Below are 19,654 nucleotides of genomic sequence, written 5' to 3'. Positions count from 1 at the left end.
CATATGTACCGACCACCATTATCTTGAAATCGAACTAACGGTCTCGGCGGGTCCATTCTGGCCACCGGACGGCCGATTCGAGCCGTCCAAAAATTTTAAAAAAAAAATGAGAGGGCTTGCGTGAAAATCAATAGCATCCAATACGTGTAGGGTACTTAATCCAAACACTATATTTTTACATATATATGTACTCCGTATATGATGGTGGTCAGTACCAATATCTATACTGCTTATCCTTCTATTTCTTTCTGTTCTAGTTCAAATACTGTACTTGTCGGTTTTGGCAGTACATGGAAATAGGTACGGGTACCAGACGGTAGGGGATGAGGATCGGACGACGGGACCTGTCGTATTAATATCGTTTTGAGTCTCTGTTTCGGAACATAAAATAAATATTTATTTTTTAAGAATGTAATTTCAAGTTCAAAAATAATGCGTTTACGTAAATAATTTTTCTATCAATATGGATCTTGTTTAATAGATCTTATCAAGATCTTTAATACGGTGCAAAAAAAATTAAAAAATTATTTTTCATTTACATTATTTTTGATTTTGAAAACGTGAAATAAGCTGTTTATTTTTCAAGAAGGTTCCTAAATCTCCTGACAGAGAGGCAGCTTTCGCCGGCACCCTCTATGGGCCTCCTTCGCACATTTTTTTTAATAATTCAAATAGTATATTTTGTAGGGCCTATAAAATAATGTATCCATACAAAAAATCAGCTTATTCGGACATTAATATGTATGTCAAAAGTTAAAAAAATGGACGGTTTGGATCTGTAAACTGTCCACAACTGTTCATTTTTTCGTCTAGAACTCAGCTTATGACATACTTATCGATGTCTGGACAAATTGATTTTTCATGTAGATACATTATTTTACAGACTTTACAAGATGCATGGTTTGAATTACTTAAAAAAATGCCCGAAGGAGGCCCACGAGGGTGGCGGAAAACCACTATTTTCAGGCTCATCCGGACAAAATTTACACTCTATAGTTTTTATTGCTTTTTTAAGGAGTAATGTCATTAATTAATGATTTTTTACTAAAAATTTATACAGCAAATTTTGTTTATCTCTCGAAAATAAATAATAATATATAATCTTCATAAAGAGTGAGAAAATCTTAAAGGTTTTACGGAATTTCATCACGATCGTCCAAAACACTATATTATTGAAATTTTTCAAGTAAAAATATTATTAACATCCGAACCGTCGCAATACATTTTCTCCTTAGAGAACTTTATTCTCTTCATAATCACTACAATAACTATTTTTTTATTACTCCTATATTTTCACGTTGGACGAATCGTGATAGTAAAAAAAGGGAACTATTTATACGGATGATAAAAAAAAAGAATTCATACGTGTCCGCCCTAATTTCCTTTTCCATTATATACAGTAGTAAATAAATCCATGAGAATGAGCAGGACCCCAAAATCAATGTTGATCGAACAAAGCTCGGCAACTCCGGCGACGATCACAACAGGTACGACCGACGTCTCTTCTCTCTCGATCTTCGTTTCTCCGTCTGTTTGTGGTTTTTGTTGATTGATTGATTGATTATGGTAATTTTGGCCCAGCTCTTCTGTCCAAGCCCTGAAGCGGTGACTTTCTAGGCTTGCTTCTTACCAGAGAGAGAGCGATGGATCCAGAACAGACATTTATTCGGGTGCAAGAACGGTTCTCGCAGATGCTGACGAAGAGAGTCAGAGCAACTTTGGAATATGTGTACCTATTCGTAGCCATCACTCTCTTCTGTATTCTGGTCGTCATGCACGCCAACTATGTACAGCAGGTATCACACCCTACCCTTTCCTTTCATTTCCTACTTTTAGTCCTTCTTTACGTTGAGTTTGATTTGATTTTTTTTGTACATCACCTCCGCTTATAAAAAAACAGTTTCTTAGAAATACAATTTGGCTGCAGAACAAATGTAAAACCCTGCTCTGATTGTGAACAAACTGTTTTTCTTGGTCAAGTGTCAATTGTCATGTCGATGGGTAAGTTGTAATTTGCATAGAGAATGTGCCCGGCTTCGGTATGGCACTTCTTTTTGCTACTATGTTGCTGGTATTGTTGTTTATATACAACATAACAAGAAAATGTCATTAGAAGGTATTCTAGTCAAGATGTACTGAATACTTGTCAAATAACTGAGGAAGTTTCGTTTTCAAATAAGATGCCTTAGCTATAGGTAAAAGAATTGATTACCAGTGGTTGAATGCCAGGACTTACAACATCCAGGATTCTACATATTTGTTTTGTTTAGGTCGTATCATTGGGGACATTATTTCTTAAGTCAGTTATCATATTAATATGTATCTAATCTTTCCCTTTACCGAGACTGTCTTTAGACCTTAATTGATTTTTATGATTGAAGCCTGGCTGTTCAAGTGAGCTCACTGGTGTTGAAACAACTGAAGCCCAGCTTATTCAGATTAAGGTATGTGAGCATATTGTTACCGTAACTTCAGTTCTCTAATAATCTTGTTGTCTGCTTTTGACTTCTTTATAATGGGTTTTGGAGATGGTTGGAGGTAAGAGTTAACCTGGAGACAGTGGAGAGCCATCGTCCAATGAAAGTGTAGTATTAGCATCGCTCTAATACAGTATTTTTTACTGCAGGTTTATCTATTTCTTGAATCTATTTAATTTAGTGGTAAATAATGGTTTTATTAGCAGACATTAATCCTTTCATGGGTAAGATGAGAGCTAAGAAGCATCAATATAGGCAAGGACAGGGGTTTTTAAAAACCGGCAGTTACGGAACGGGTTTTCAGAAAGCCGTTTCAGTTGCAGTGAAAAATACAGGCGATTCGAAAAATCACCCACGTATCGGCTGATACGCCTGTTGCATATCATGTACCGGTTGTAATGGCAGATATACACGGTTGCCGTTACGTTGATAATGTCTGGAGAATGTATGTGCAATTGTGTGTGTTTATGCAATTGTGTATCGTAGTGCTATTGTTATGGTATTTGCATCAATGTAGGTTTATATATTAGGTTTCTCTTTCATATTACATCAACGTAGGAATATATGATTACCTATTCTAGTAACAATCCTAGTTTGTTAGATAGTGAGAAAGTAATTGAGATTGTGAAAATTGGAAGTATACTGAATGTTACCTAACCCAAAATCATACTTGGTGACAGTTTCTTAGTACTAATCACCATTTAACATATAAAAAAATATGAGTAGAGATGTGATATATATATAACGGGGTTTAGATGGAAGAAACAACTCAATGTTCCAGATAGTACAGTAAAGAAATAAACAAAGACAATAACAGTACCGCCGCCGCCCTCCCCCCCAATGGATGGGGGATTACAAGTTAGTAAATTTTGTAAACTCAATAACACATCATAAAGTTAGCTTTTCCATTTTGGTTAACATAAAAGACCTACAGAATGTGTTATGCTCGTATCTATTTTTAGTTACTACTTACTAGTTACTATATTAGTAACTAATATAGTTATTTGGTTATTAGTTACCATATTAGTCTTCTTATTTTGAGGTACGTAGTCCGTAATTATGACTTCGATTCTGTCCTTTAGTATTTGATTCCTTATTTCAATCCAGATGAAATTGAATAGCTTGTTTTTTACATGCCATTGCATATTGGTTGTGGGAAATCGATGATACTTGGTTTCAATTTTGAAGTGCTTTTTTGTGTGTTTTTCTTGGATATAGGTTGAATATCAGTAGTATACTCAGTCTTCCTCTTGTACACATCCTGACACCCCCACCCGCACATTGTACTAGGGGTAGCGGTGCTTGTCTTTTATTTGCAATTGTCATAGATGATATAATTTGCTGGTCGGTGCTAAACCAAGTTTGCGGCTTTGTGCCATTATTTGGATGGTCATGACTCATGTTGTTCAACAGCTATTCAAAAGTTAGGGTCGAACAGATCCCTTGCACTTGTTTTGGTTGAAGCCCTGCTAATTTTGTATTGCAGACTGATGTGTACTTTGGAAGTATTGGGGTTTTTTCACACATTCCTTACATATACATGTTTATTGTTGCTATCTTTGGTTCTTCGGTGTAGATTACCAGTGCTGGCTTGTGGTCACAGAATGAGTCTCAATATGAGGTGATAGATGTTTCTGTCAAGGAATCCGAGTCTGAAAATCTGAAAGTTGATGATGGAGATGAATTGACCTTTTTGGCTACAGAGTTTTGGTTGAACTGGATTGGTTCTGGTACAAAGAAGGGCAAATTGGCAATGAAATCCTGGAAGAGCGATTATGATATCGTTGAACCCCACACAGAAGTTTCTACCAGTGATGAAAGCTCCAATCCTGCAATTGATGATGGATTCCCTAAAATTAACAAAGAGGAGTCACGTTTTAGGTTTCCCATATCAGCCAAGGAGTCATTCAAAGCAGTGGCATTCCGTATCTACAGAAAGTGGGATGGACGTTTATCTTTCTGCTGGAGACATGGAAAGCGAATCCTTCGAGGTTTATGGGTAAGAAAATCAGAAAGGTTCTGTTTTTAGTAGAGGCTGAATCGTACAAATGCATGGCAAAATGTCTTACTTTTTGTCATCAAAGTTTTCTACTTATCGAATATATTCTCTCCGCTTCAATCTGTTCTTATGATTTTTTTTGTTTGGATTACAACTTGGCTTTTTATATTCTCAAAGTTTTAAGTTCCTGTATTTTTTATTACTCCTTCTGGACTCACAACTGCTCTTTTTCTTACCATTGATTTCTTTAGTACTTTGTACATACTTTTGAGGTCAGAACTCAAAACTTGACAGGCCACTCTTTGGACTCATGGAAGTTTGTACTTTGTAATCATGATCTGCTTTATATTACTGCACTATCCTGTTAGTCCGCATATCTTTAAAGTGAACCTGATTATGTGTAAGCCATGGCTCTTTTGCAGCCTGCTAGGAGTACAACAGGTAGTTTGGTTGTCTGGTGACATGGTTCATGCCATTATTGATTCTAATTTATTATTGTTCTTTTTTACCATAAGGGGGCCACTATTTCAGTGGTATTCTGTGAGCAGCCACTTTGTGCATGTTGCCAAAGGTTAGGTCTGTCTCCAAACCTCCCCCGCCCATACCCCCAATGATTGGGGACTAAATGGGTTCTGCTGGTGTTGTATTGTTCTTTTTTACCATGTAAAGTTCTATGATTTTTTGTCTAGATAAATAGTGTTGGGGTAGACATGATATGACAGAGAATTGGATGGAATTTTTTTAAAAGTTCTAAGATTTTTTGTCTAGATAAACATTTTTGGGGTAGACGTGATTACATGAAACAGAGTTCCAATTATTGGTGGTTGTGGTTGTCGGGTGATATCTGGCAATGTTCCATGTACAACAATCTAAGTCAACGAGAAAAACAATGTTTGGTATTGAAATGTAGGTATTATTACCTCTGTCGATTGTGTAAGCTTCCATATTCTTGAAGCTTGAGCGGATTGCAGAGTAGTATGTGTAGTTTATGAGGCAGAATTAATAGCTTATATAGGATTAGCAATCTGGATTACATAAGAAATAAACAGGATGTTGAATTAAAAAACACGTTTAAATCATAGTCTTTGTTTTTAAAGGGTTTAAATCATAGTCTAAAGGTATGATTGATTGACAATTGTTCAGATATTGACCTGTGCTGTGCAATAATAAAGTCAATCTTAGTCATTTCGAGCATATAGCGTTGCATGTTATGATTAGTACTCTGTTGCATCAACGGGCCGGCTGTGTTTGTGGAGGGTTGGCCGAAGCAATATCTTTTGCGTTTATAATTCATGTCAGGTGAGATATACGCTTCTTTGGTCTATTTATGTTCACTCTCAGATCTTCCTTTGCCGGCTTTCTAATTATGTCGATAGAGAGTACCTACCTGGTAGGTTTTACACTTATACTCCCTTCGTCCCATTTTGTTTGCTCACGTTTCCTTTTTGGGTTGTCCCAAATTGTTTGCAATTTTTCATAATTAGAAATCACTAAAAGGGCAAAGTTCTAATTATACCCCTTAGTTTACAACTAATTAAATTTATTGTATTTTTCTAAAGGGTAATTTTTGGAAATCTAAACACTTTTCAAAAAGACTTTGAGTCAATTCTTGTAATGAGCAAACAAATTGGGGCGGAGGGAGTAGAAGTTAATTATGAGAGAGAGAGAGGGGGGGGTGACCAAGATATCGAGCCAAAGGCTCGAAAGAGGACAAGTAAGCATATGTTTTGTAACCATTAATCCTTAAAACATCCAACTCAGAACCAATTGGCTATGAGGGGAGAGGCTGCCCAGGCTCATATACTAGTTTTCGAGGTGATAATTAATCGATGTGGGGCAAATTCCAATACTCCCCCGCACGTGCGACCCCCTGACTAGCATGTGGAGAGGTCAACAAAGAATCCGGAACAATATGGATCACAATAAAACAAAGTGCAACTATGGCACAAACAAAGGGGAAAAGCCTTCGAAAACCTAGCTTTGATACCATGTGAAAACTTTATATTCGTTTCAAAGCCAATTGGCAATAGGTGGAGTAACTTCTATAATATATTAACTAAGCTTGGGTGGCTTGGATGAGCAATGTGGGATAAAGTTTAACTCTCTCCCTCACGCGCAACCTGGATGCACATGGAGGGTATGAATCGATGAGGTGAGGTGATTGACTCAGGCAACAAAAACTTGACCACGTAAGGTGAGGCAACCCAAGACCTAGTATATGAGCTTGGGCGGCCTCTCCCTTCATTGCCAATTGGGTGGATGCTTTTGTTAAGTTACCAACTCTCCCAAAAGCTTAAGTTGGTAGGAAATGGGCCCAACAATGTATATCATGCTTATCTAACACCCTCCCTCACGTGCAACCCGGTCTTGCACATGGAGATGCAAATTTTCATGGACAGAAGGAAACAAAATACGAAGGGGAGAAGCATAATGCAACCGGGGAACAAATCTAGACGGAGAGACTTGAACATAAGATTTCTTGCAACCTGCTGAGCTCTGATACCATGTAACACGGTCTTGGGTAGAACTCAACCCCAAAAGCTAGCTATTGAAGTGAGGGTGCCCTCACGCTTATATTTTGCATATTACTTTGATACTCAAGCGATGTGGGACTTCGCTTCAGAGCTTTAACATGGTATCAGAGCTAGGGTTTCGGAGAATTTATTCCCCCTTGTTTGTGACATAAGTGCACCATTGTTTGTTGTGATCCATGTGTTATGGATCGCTTGTTTACCTCTCCACTTGCGAGTTAGGGGTCGCACGTGTAGGGGAGTGTTGGAGTTTGTACCTCTCCACTTGCGAGTTAGGGGTCGCACATGTAGGGGAGTGTTGGAGTTTGTCCCACATCAGTTGATTATCTTCTCCAAGACTAGTATATGAGCTTGGGTGGACTCTCCACGCATTGCCAATTGGTTTTGAGTTAGTTGGATGTTGTGCTTTAACATAATGCACGAAATAGAGGTGAAATATGAGTATAGTTTAGCTCGTTAAAGTAATGAGGTTTGATTGCATCGTTCTATTTAGGTGTGCTTTTATGTACAACTTGTTTTAATCATATGTAGATGTATCTAGCATTAGAGGAACTTTTATAATATCTAGTTAATGTTATTATCATTCTATGGATTTTAAATATTTTTGCGTCTTTATAACTTCATAATTAAGTTCGAAATGCTTACATATATGTCAACTTTAATATTAAATTGGAAATGCTTATGCCTTAATGCCTCACCTCCTGAGTGTTAAAACGCAACGCCTCCCTCCGTCCCAAAATGTTAGGGCCACTTTGGGATTCCAATTTTTTTCAATACATAATCATTACACTTATTCGTTTTTGTCTTTCCAATTTGGTCCATAATCATTACCCCACTTTGCATTAGAATGGTTCTCGTCATATCAAAAAAGGAAGGGTAAAATTGTAAAGTTATCAAATAAAGTACGTTGATTCTTCTAAAGGGACTAACATTTCGGACAACTCAAAATGCAATACTAGACCAACATTTTGGGACGGTAAAACCCCTTGGTTTTGCGTACTATCTAGCTATTGGGTGCACAAGTGAATTATAACCATCAAGAAGATTCGTGGTAGTCCACTCCGTCAACATGTTTCTGCGTTGCTATTGCACACTTTACAAAGGAGCAACTAAGTAAATCCTCTAATTATTTCTTTATCCACCTACTCTTGTCCATCCATTTCAACTACCAAACAAACCCTTTCTTAGTTAATCCCTCCTTTTCTAATTCTCCCTTGTAACATATCCACCTCTTATCCTCCCTTCTTCCCCAAAACCTTATCCGCCCGCCAAACAAGCCGTTAGATTGTAGCTGATTTTACAAGTTGATCTGTTATGTGATGTCTCACAACATAAAGTGCTATTGTCTGAAATTGAACAATTTGAATGCAGGATATTGCAGGTATACATCTGAATCTTGATATTCCCAAATGGCTGCGTATACTTCACTTAGACATGCTCAACTCATATGCAGGTAAATTGAGGCTCTTTTTGCTCATCATTTTTCATCATGCTTAAAGCGTATTTCGTACCAATTGTAGTATTTTGTTTTTATTTGACACGCTACATCATAAATAAATAGCCTTTTGAGGTCATTGTCACCGTTGAATGTTCTCTTGAGGTGGCATTTGGTGTTGAGGTCCAAGTTGGGACCCACAAGGCCCCTAGGTTTTCCAAAAGCCAACCCACCCTCAGGCACTGTTTACAAACTGTTCTCAGCACCTTAACAGCCCATATGTCCATTATTCTTGCTTAAATACAGCCCAATATAAACAACCCATTAATCTCGACCACTAGTAGCCCAATATAATTTGTTATAGTGCGTCCTACAACCCAGCGTGTAATTGAGCCTCTATTGACCAAGACAGTAGAAGAGTGCTTCTTTGCACCTCTCTATGTTGACTGTTCTAAAATATTGCTGGGCCTATGTCAATCCTATGCTTTTTGAAGCAAAGGTCTCTTCCTTCGTAGCAGGAGTTCCAAAACTATGATAACGAAATTTTCATCTGGATAGGAGTATGATAACATGTTTAGACTTGAGACATGCTCAAATCAAGTACGCCGATGCGTACTAGTACTACTACCATAGTTTAGTCTATTGTTGGCTTCATCTGGACTACAAGGGTTGGTTTAACTTGTGCATGCATATTGCTTGTACGGGTGTAGGGTGCAAAGACTCCTGAAGGCTTTGATGGTAGTATCCTAATATCTTATGTGGTGCATTTGGAAAAAGAGCATCTACATACATTTGGAATTCTTGGAAGTGACTTTATCAGACTTTGATCATTGATCACCTGCAATGGACAATATTCATTTTGGTTGATAGGCATATGTTTTAATCCTCCGTCTCTTTAAAAATTTTAAACTAGAGAGCTTAGTTCCGTGAAGGGTTGTAGTTCTTTCTTTTGCCTTTATCTTTGTACTTGGTGCCTTTATACCTTATGGCATCCTAATCAAATTTATGATTTTGACATTGTTGCACGTGACAGATTAGATCAAAACTTGGATAGCTATAGGATTTTGGGAGGTCACTAGCACTTGATTTCAATGTTGCTCCCTCCGTCGCAATACGTTTGTCTACTTTTTGACTTATGCTTGTCCCATAATATTTGTCTACTTTGAAAGACTAATGGACCGAAAGCTATAGAATTCACTTTTTGTCCCTTAAAAGACGTCTTTTTGAAAAAGTTGGAGAGGTAACTTTTGGAAAGTTGGGTATCTAAAGATGCATTTTGATTGTGTTCTCTTAAAAAGTTGTATTCCTCAAATTGGACAAACAAATTATGACGGAGAGAGTATTGTCTACCAGCTATACAAATCACGTAGTCTTGATTCCTGGCCGATGTGCTCTTGTTGATATTTTGATGTTAGAACTATAGTTTCACATGCTACTCTTGAGAGGTGTAATGCTGTTAGGAAAGTGCCTTGAATTTGACAACTTCCTTGTTTGACTAGTTCAAGGCTTTCCTTATAAATAGGAATTTGGGGAGTGTTAGGGTTTGTCCCTTTTGAGTCCATTATGGTGAGGCTCCTTTGGATACCCATCTTGGAGAGTTTCCTTTGGGTATCATTGTGGAGATTGTGTGCCTTTTGTCTTGGGGACTTGATTTTAGGATCTATGGTGATCTCTTTGGGTTCCATGAGGGTTTGAACCCTTATAGATTTCACCATAGATTTGTCCCTTAATATGGTTTGGTGCTTCTTTGAGAGTGATGGATATAGGTGGCTCTTTGTAATCTCTCCTCGTTCATCGTGAATCTTCACTCGCTCTTTGCCCATGGAGTATGCTTAGGCATGATTGGAACCACATAGCTATTTGTGTCATTGTTTTGATTGTTTGTCGGTTTGTTTATTCTTTACTTTGTGGTTGTCATAACAAATGCTTTGTATGATCTACAATGCTGGTTTTCCTATCTATTATAAAATTTCTCGATCTTCCTTCTTACGTTTTGGTTTATTCATCAGTGCAGTGGCTTGAAAAGAAAAGCAAAGCTTTTGAACCAACTTATTTATACACTATGGAGAAGGTCAGGTCGCCTTGTTTGTTCATTTTCTGTTGAGGTTGATGATATCTGTCATGCTTGGGAGGTCTCTTTGTATATTTTGTGTTCGTGTTGGTTTGTCATGCAGGGTTACTTCTTATTGCCTGAAGGAGCCAGGTCTCGTCACAACATACGTACGGTTAACATTAGCATATCAGCTCGGCATTCCTGCTTTGGGAACAGGTTTCGTTTATATATCTGCTGAAAATTCTATCATCTCATGGTTTCTCTGGCAAGTAGCAAGTTACTTGTTTTTTCCAGATTTACCCAGACTGTTTTGAAAACATCATAGATCTCTTGTTATCACGTCATAAATTTCAACAAACTTTGTTTAAATGGTAATCTAATATATTAAAAGGTTGATATTTGTTGAATTTGTCTGACCATTTGGTATAGATCACAGAATTAAACTTTTCCTGCACTATAGTGAGTCTTATTTATTTGCTTGTTGGCGTAACACTGATTTCATTTCTTGTTTTCTTTGTCCTTGTTTTGACTAATATAGCAATGACAATTGACATCTTTCACGTGGTAATTTTTCTTGTCTAGGTGGCAGCAACTTCTGATAAACAGACTTGTTGGATATGACACTATTTTAATGAATAGTCTGTTGAGTTCTCCTGGTCAAGGTATTGAGAACTTTTTTATGCACCAAACATACTGAATCTTTCACTCAGTCACGTTATTGATGTGAGATGGATCCAAAAAAGGGGTTCTAAGTTATACTCGTGAAACTATCCGTATAAGTTTTATTACGGATGCATCATATCAAAATTGGTGATAAAGTTAGCGGAAAACATCAATAAAGGTATCATTAGCGTTTTCAGACGACGTAACCTTAGCAATGATTTCGACAACCTTTACAAAATCAAATTGTGGTGTCTACTAATATGATTACTGACAATTAAACTTTCAAAACCATTACAAGGCCGTTATCTATCTACCCCTATAGGCCAGTTACTTCAGCTTCAAGAAATGCAGGGCCAACAAACTGAGATCCAGTCTCTTCTTTGATACCAGGTTTGAGACGCTTGCACACTAAATTCTCTCTCCTTTTGAAACAAACGCACCCATATAATCTCACATGTCGTCTGAGCCATGGCTCTATACCCTGCTTCTGTAGGAGATCGTGCAACCACTATCTGCTTCTTGGTCCTTAAATTGACAAGATTTCTACCAAGGAAATATTTTGTAGTAGATCTCCTGTCAAATGGTCCTCCGGCCCAATTGGAACCAGTGGCATCCTCAACACATAAGTGTCCACTAACTCAATAAAATAGACCACATCCTGGATGAGCCTTGGGATATTTCACAATTCTAATAACAACCTCCCAATGTAGAAGACGAGGAGCAGACATAAATTGACTCACCATACTAACTGCAAATGAGATATCAGGATGTGTAATTGTAAGATAGTTTTGCTTACCAACCAACTTATTTATACATATATATAGGGGTGAGTACATGATACGAAAGGACTAAGTACGAAAGGACTAAGTTACCGTCACTCACTAACAGAACCATATATCTCCTGACAAATTCCATTGTATAATAATGTATTCATTCTCAGAGAAAATGGTCACAAATTCGTTAGTTTTAAACCATGAAAATACTTCATATGACTTGGTTTATATGGCAGCTACATGTGGCCACTTTTCACGTAAGTAGGTGAAGTTACAATGGGTTTACTTAAAGTTGTTTACATTCGATCTGTTTCTGTGTTGGCCACTAGGCTTCTGTCTGTTTGTTTGCCTCTGATTTTCCCTACCTTTCTGAGCAAAATGGATGCATCCATTTTTACGGTTCTCTACCATGATGTCTTTACAAATTAATTAAATCTTCGGTGCTTGACAATTTGAATATGAAGTATTGCATGTGGTTGATGTATTAAAATGATGCTAGTAGTGTTGAACAGGCGAGTCATGTACATTCTGTAAAGTAATTGTGTTGAATAGGTAGATCAACATTCATTCTGCAGTGTTTTTGTATTAGTGCTTATTTTTTTGTCTCTAATATATTTTTTATATATTTCATTCTGCAGTGTTTTTGCATTAGTGCCTAATTTGGGTTTCTTGCATATTTTATACATCAAAATATGTACATATATGTTTATTTCTTTAAATCCAAGCAGGTTTCCTTTATAATTATCAAACGAAGGAGTTCTACAATCTTACTTATGCACATGAGCAACCTGAAAGTTCTGCCAAGTTTGGAGGTTTGTGGACTTATGGCCATTTATCTTCGTCGTTTCCCTACTTTCTTTGATGTGCTGAATGTCCAATAATACATCTGAAATGGCTTATTATTATCTCTGGAAATTAGCTTTCACATTGCTGTTGAGCGTTTCTTTCTTTTCTTTTCTTTTCTTTTTTTTTTTGTTAACTTCTGTTGCCAACCGATTCTAGTCAAGTGAAATGATTCGGATTCCAAACGTTCTCTGCGCAATTCTCTTTCTTGTTACTGAAGCAGTGACCAGATAATGCTGAAGTGCTCTAATAAGCTACGGAATGATGTTCATAGAGATTAATGCTAGTCCTAGTTTCAGAAGAATTAAAAGTCGTAGAGTACTCCTAGTTGGTCTGCAATATTTGATTACTCAATGTACTTGGTTTTTAATTTTAGGTCAATATCTGAGTACTATGAACAGAACGCCTGAATGATTAAACACTGACAGTGACAGATTGATGTCGATTGCCTGAATGATTATTTAGAGGAATCTAGATTATGAACAGAAAGTGGACTTTAAAATGTGATCTTTTCTTCATATCTGGAGAATTAAGTAATTGAAAGGTCAATAATTAGCTATACAGGTATATTTAGGTTACAATAGGGACTGATAAGGAGCGAAGTTGACATACCCTCCCGAAGTTGACATACCCTCCCAGCATACTCCCCCTCCAGGCTTTCGGGCTGAGGGGGAGTATGCTTATTCACCCTAAAATACTTAGTAATCATCTGATTTAATTATTTGCTGCATTGCTTTTTTTCCCGTGCATGCTGGAACTTATGGTGTCTATTATAGTTGCGTCTCAGCATCAATCTTACGTAGAGATTGTTGTTTAGTTCTAACTTGACTAAAGTCAACACAACTATGCTCTGTCTCATGTGTAAAAGAATTAGTGATCTCCCAATAACTGCACATTTGTGTTGTTTGGGGTATGAGTATTTTAGGGTGAATAAGCATTCTAATTTTTTTGCACTTTGCAATTCATCTTTCCATTTACACTTTCCATTGCATTTTTGCAGATTATCTTGTGACAAAGTGTGGTGTCCTTATGATGTCACTTTTTGTTTTCTTCACAACTACAATGTCAGTTTCATTTACCTTGAGAGAGACGCAAACTCGCATGCTGAAGTTCACTGGTTAGTTTTGTTGAATGTTGTAAAAAAGTTGATTTATTTGCTTATGTGAACAATAATAGAATCTATGTATGAAGTTGTGCAATAGTTTCAATCTATCCTTAGCGTGTTAATGATTTGTTGCCCAACACTAATATTTGGTTGTAACTATATGACCACTGCATGGAGTGGTACGCTGTTGAAATGTTTGGTCTGCATGCAAGGGTGCTGGGCGGCCAGTCTAGTCTTAAGTGTATTAGCCTGTTGTTGGCATGTCTCTCTTCTGTCTGGTTGCGGGTATGCGATGCCACCTCTCTCTCTTACCAATGTTTTTGGATCAAGTCATTCTAACTACAAGATTTGTTTCGTTATGTGTCTGAGGTGCTCATTGGATGTCCTTTGTTACTTTTGTCTTGCAAGAATAATCTTTGTTCATGAGGTCTTGCAAGAATAATCTCTGTCCGTGAGGTTTTGTACATTGTTGTGGATATTAGTATTGGAAAGGCAATGGACAAGAGTTACAGAGCACATGGAGGGAGGGTTGTGGCATCAAAAAAAGTTGTCGTCGCATTAACCACACCCTTAAACTAATGCTTATTTTGGTAATTTTTATTTTATTTTTTTGTTTCTGGACAATGGGCTGTAGGGTCACTTGTTGGTTTGTTAATTGGTCAACTTATACATTTTGTTTTTTATTCTGATAGCCTTCATAGGATATATGTTTTAGAAAGTGTAAGGATTTACTAGTATTGTTTTTCTTAAAAGCCAAAGTTTTAGTCTATTCATTCAGGAAGTCTCCAAGTGTGTATATGCTGATATGCAATGTAATGCTTCTAAACTAAGAGAGAATATTATAGATTGCCTGATGCAATCAAACCCTAGGTGTGATGCCTGAGGCTTCTTGGAGTGATTTTCCTTGTGCTTCTGCATAAAGTGGCCCTAATTACTATTCATGGGTGCACATCCTGAATTTTTGGCCCCGTTTCTCCTATCTGATAGTAGTAGTTAGGAACAAGCTTAACTTTTTGTCCTGCATCAGGTGGTCTATTGGATACCTATGCTCCCTGCGCATCATTTTGTTCTTTATGCATATTTTTCCACGTGCAAGATGGGGTTGAATGTTAGGGATGGTGTTAGATAAATTGATATACTGATGTTTTCCCATTTTGCCAAAAAGTATAAGCTTGTTTGGTCAATTGGTGACTTGACCCTTCCTTGATATACAGTTCATTCTCACGTGTTCTCAAATTACTGCAGTGCAACTTCAACACCATGCTCGACATCGGCTTCCTACATTCCAGCTGATCTTTGTGCATGTTATTGAATCCCTTGTGTTCGTACCAGTAAGTGTATTGTGTGTCTCTCTAAATAATAAATGCCAATGTGGTTAAAAAAAATGTGTTGGAAGTCGTAGAACCAATAGGTATTCTCCCGTGGCCTCCGTTTGTGCATCATTCATTTTTTCATCTAATTCCCATTTTTGTTATCACGTCCTCATAATTGTTCTCAATTGAAATAGTGTGTGCTTGGTTTCTGCAGATTATGATCGGCATCCTATTTTTTCTCTTTGAGTTTTATGATGACCAGCTGTTGGCTTTCATGGTCTTAATTCTCGTCTGGTTGTGTGAACTATTCACTCTGATCAGGTCTGTGCGTGTGTGTGAGTGATATCAGCAAGTCCAGATTTCTAAGCATCATGTAGTTTGACCAATAGCTACTGCGTATTATTTGCCATTTACTGGGAAAGTGGCTCATGAAAGTTTGAAATTTGTGCTTGCATATGATCTTAACTAATGGTTACTATTTGATTTGCAGTGTCCGCACACCAATATCCATGAAGTTTTTTCCTCGCTTCTTTTTGCTCTATTTTCTGGTGTTCCATATATATTTCTTTTCTTATACTTATGGTATGGTTCGGTGACCTACCTCTCTCAAAGTTCAGAATGGGTTTTAATCTCACTATACTGATACTCTAATTATTTCCCAGGATTTTCGTACTTGGCTCTCTCCACCACTGCATCATTTATGCAGCATCTCATCCTCTACTTCTGGAACCGATTTGAGGTTAAAATCATTTCTTTTACAGCATCAGAATTATGAGCATAAGTATTAGCAGTTTACATATGTTGCTTTTTTTGAGTGCATTTTCTAGGTATGGGTTTTTGTGAGGTACCTTCAGTATGTTCAGGTTTTCTTCCGCGTGCTATGCATGCGTTAAAGTTGGATGTTTTGAGAACCTTAGAGGTTATTTTATCACAAAGTTCTCTTAGTTATACATTCTGAATAGATCTGCTACAGATTGTGGCTGGATTGCGTGTTGGGTGGACCTAAGTAAACCCAATTTTGGTGGATAATGCTCTAGTTCACAGATCTGTGAATCAAATTCAAAATTTCGAGAAGCATCACGGGTAGTCGGCCGAACTCTTATCAAGCAATTTGCGGATTCAAGTCAAACTTTTGATGCAAGAAACAGCTAGTTGACATGGGCTGGAATCTTTTGTTTTTGTGATTGTTGCCCTCACACATAACTCTTTGCTCAAACAGGGATGTATCAAAAGTCTCTATGGTACCATTAGTTTAAGGTTTTCTAGGGAGTAACCATAAAAACAGAAATCCTGCATGCGACCTCTCAATACTTGAATCACTCAAGTACCTGGTGTTGCCACTTGCCGATATCTAGGGTTTATCCTGCACATATGGGCTCCAAAGCGACCCTACCTTGGAGGGTCTTCTTGGTATAAAGGATACACACATATTGCTTACCATTACCATATTAATGTATGAAAGGTTTGGAATTTGCCATGCCATTTCACTCGTTTGGTCCCGTTAGTGTTTCTATTCTCTTGAACTACATTTCCTGATTCATGGAACAATGTTCCACAATAGTTGATTGGCTATTTAATAGTGCAATCATCCATATACTGTGCTTGTTTGTGCATGAGATTACATACTGGACAAGTTCGATATGGTCTATCCCATATCATTGTTTTAAAGATCCATTGACAAGGATTGATAGTTCATCGACTGTAATGAGTCTAACATACTCTAGGGTAAATAACACGGAGAACCCCTCATCTATTATCCATTGTCACTTGCCACCCTGATCTAAAAAAACCCATCGTGAAGGCCCCTTTAACTATCAGTAATTCCTAAAACCATAACTCCATTAACAAAGTGTGTGTACTGCCTAAAATGCCCTTGATATTTGGGATGGGTACGAAACAAAGGCAAAGGGTTCTCTCTCTCTCTCTCTCTCTCTCTCTCTCTCTCTCTCTCTCTCTCTCTCTGTATATTCATACATATTGATATGTTAGATAGCTTGATATACATTGTTTGGCCCATTTCCTAACAGCTTAAGTTTTTGGACCATTGGTAACTTAACACGGTATCAGAGCTTAGGTTGCAGTTCTTGGGTTCAAAGCTGTCTGTTTGCATTTGTTCTCGTTTGCATTATGCTTCTCCCCTTCGTATTCTGCTTTGCTTTATCTACGAAAATTTGCATCTCCACGTGCAAGACGGGGTTGGATCTGAGAGAGAGTCTTAGGTAGCTTGATATACATTGTTGATATTCACACACATATATGTATATATACTTACGCGTAAACAGTATATATCCATCGAAGTTGGAAGGAATATTTCCAAGGTTCAATTCGTGATTCTGTTTTTGAATATTAGGTTTCGGGAAAATTTTGTTATGGTTTGTCTATTTAATTTGGGATAAGATATCGCTATGTATGGCAGCCTCATTTAATTGTCTTATTCCTATTACAGTTTTCTGGTTGATGGAATCTTAGTAAAAGGCCAACGAGCCATTTGCATTAATGTAGTTTTATGATGGTGAACCATATTCTATAATGGGGATGGATGCAGCTGAACGTTGATTGTTTTTTACTCTGCTTGATAATGTCTAGGAGGCTATTTATTTTCCTTATATTTGGGTTAGACCAGTTATTTCTGTGCTAAATTCATCTCAGGTTCCAGCTTTACAGAGGTTTATGCAGAACCGGCGGTCACAGTTTCAGCAGCACCCAGATTTCCACATCACGTCTTCTACAATTCTTGCATCGACTTTGCATATCACTAGATTAAACACAAGACACCCTGTTCCACAAAATACGGACATGACATCTGGACCTGAAACTAGAGTTCCAGATCCAGTGATACCCGGTAACGGTGCTGCACTACTTTCTGGATTTGAAGGACCAGCACAGAATGAAAACTCAGATAGTTTTGGCGGCAATCCTCTACAGGATGCAGGGCAACCTGACCTCCGCCAAGCAGAAACTGGTGGCAACCCGGGGACCATGAATTCGTTTAGTTCCTTGCTACTGTGGATCTTAGGTGGTGCTTCTTCTGAAGGTCTCAACTCATTTCTGTCCATGTTTAGAGATGTGCGAGATCAAGGCCAAGTTTTTGCAGAAAACCCTCAGCCGGAAAACCATATAACACATAATGCTCAGTAGTAGGGGAAGTGAGTTGTGGAAAGGATTCTGATGTGGGTTAAATAGGCTTTATACTTATATATATGTTTATACATTCTCGGTATTTAGTTCGTCGAGAAAGGGTGTAGAATACAGTATCAGAATACTTGTATGAAGAAGGTGGCTCGATTGTTTTTAAGAGACACCGTAGTTGGGCTACAGCCATCACAGGATCACAGGTTTCTGCTACACTAGCTAGTAAAGAAAGAAAACCTATTATAGGCGTATATTTGACACCTACCACCAATCTATGGTTTCCTTTTCGTATCCTTGTCCTCCACAAATGTACACCAACAGATTGCATAAACAAAGCTTCTTTGAGGCTCATTTCATAGTTGAGCACCTATCAGAGGCTTAGATCTGACCTACCGCCAACCTAGGATTTTTAATTTCGTATCCTCGTCCTCCACAAATCTACAACGTTCCTCTGGTAGTTATGCTATCACATCCTCCATCTCAGACATTTTACGGTTACTATTGCATACGCTAAGTTGATAATGCACTTTCTATGTTAAGCAGCTTGTGTGTCGGGTTCAATTAAGCTACTCGCTAGTGGACGGTAGAATTGGGCTCTAAAGATTAGTCGAAATGTGCGTAAACTAATGAGAGTTTTTTAAAAAATAGAATCATCGAGCATGTCATCCCATGTATCATACTTTTTTTATATCCCTCCCCATAACTCACATATACTCCCATCATGGTCACTAGCATCATCATATTCTGATTCAACTGGACCGGTAATTAATCATCAGGCATTGCCGAATGGCTCTTCAGCATGTGTACTGATATTCCAGTAAGAGGACCCTTTTAATAATTAGTCAAACATGATTAGTCTACTCCTCCATTTATATAATTTTCACTTTAATTCTCATCCGAATTAAATTGTAAAGTGTCATGATCAATATGAGTCCTTGTTGGCCCCAACCTGCACATGGAAAACATCTCCATCAAATTATTATCACGCTCCCTAATAATGCCAAGGGTGAGTTTGGACAGACTTTTTAGGAACTTTCGCGCATGGTCTTTTAGGTTTTCTCTCACTTCTTATGAGATTGGGATACAATTTTTATGTCATGTTTTTCATTTTGATAAGAGGAATCGGAAAAGAAAAAACATAGACCAAAATTGAAAAAAAAAAAAATTTATGTTAAACAACGAAAAAGACCCCAAAAAGACAGTCTTTAGGGTCATATCAAACTATCTTTTTGAGTCTTTTCCGCTGCTTTAAACAAATTTCAACCAAAATGAATATTTACTTTACATAGAGTTTGTATACAATAATTTTATGCACGTTTTTGTTACCGTA

At 37.5% G+C, this 19,654-nt stretch overlaps 1 protein-coding gene across 1 annotated transcript; it reads left to right on the top strand.

Annotated features, from left to right (window-relative positions):
- The first annotated feature begins 1,360 nt into the window (after nt 1-1,360).
- On the top strand, nt 1,361-18,487 carry LOC131326761 (membralin-like protein At1g60995). The gene is made up of 15 exons (XM_058359635.1): nt 1,361-1,487; nt 1,582-1,796; nt 2,382-2,444; nt 4,054-4,476; nt 8,379-8,460; nt 10,452-10,513; nt 10,617-10,711; nt 11,078-11,157; nt 12,660-12,743; nt 13,775-13,891; nt 15,125-15,210; nt 15,407-15,513; nt 15,683-15,774; nt 15,855-15,931; nt 17,842-18,487. The coding sequence occupies exons 2-15, from the start codon at nt 1,644-1,646 to the stop codon at nt 18,328-18,330; spliced, it is 2,010 nt and encodes a 669-aa protein (XP_058215618.1). The 5' UTR covers nt 1,361-1,487; nt 1,582-1,643; the 3' UTR covers nt 18,331-18,487.
- Nucleotides 18,488-19,654: the final 1,167 nt, after the last annotated feature.

The sequence above is a fragment of the Rhododendron vialii genome, chromosome 5a (assembly GCF_030253575.1).
Source record: "Rhododendron vialii isolate Sample 1 chromosome 5a, ASM3025357v1".
NCBI classification, from domain to species: domain Eukaryota; kingdom Viridiplantae; phylum Streptophyta; class Magnoliopsida; order Ericales; family Ericaceae; genus Rhododendron; species Rhododendron vialii.
Note: the sequence above shows the minus strand (reverse complement) of the source record. Positions and strands in the feature narration are given on the sequence as shown.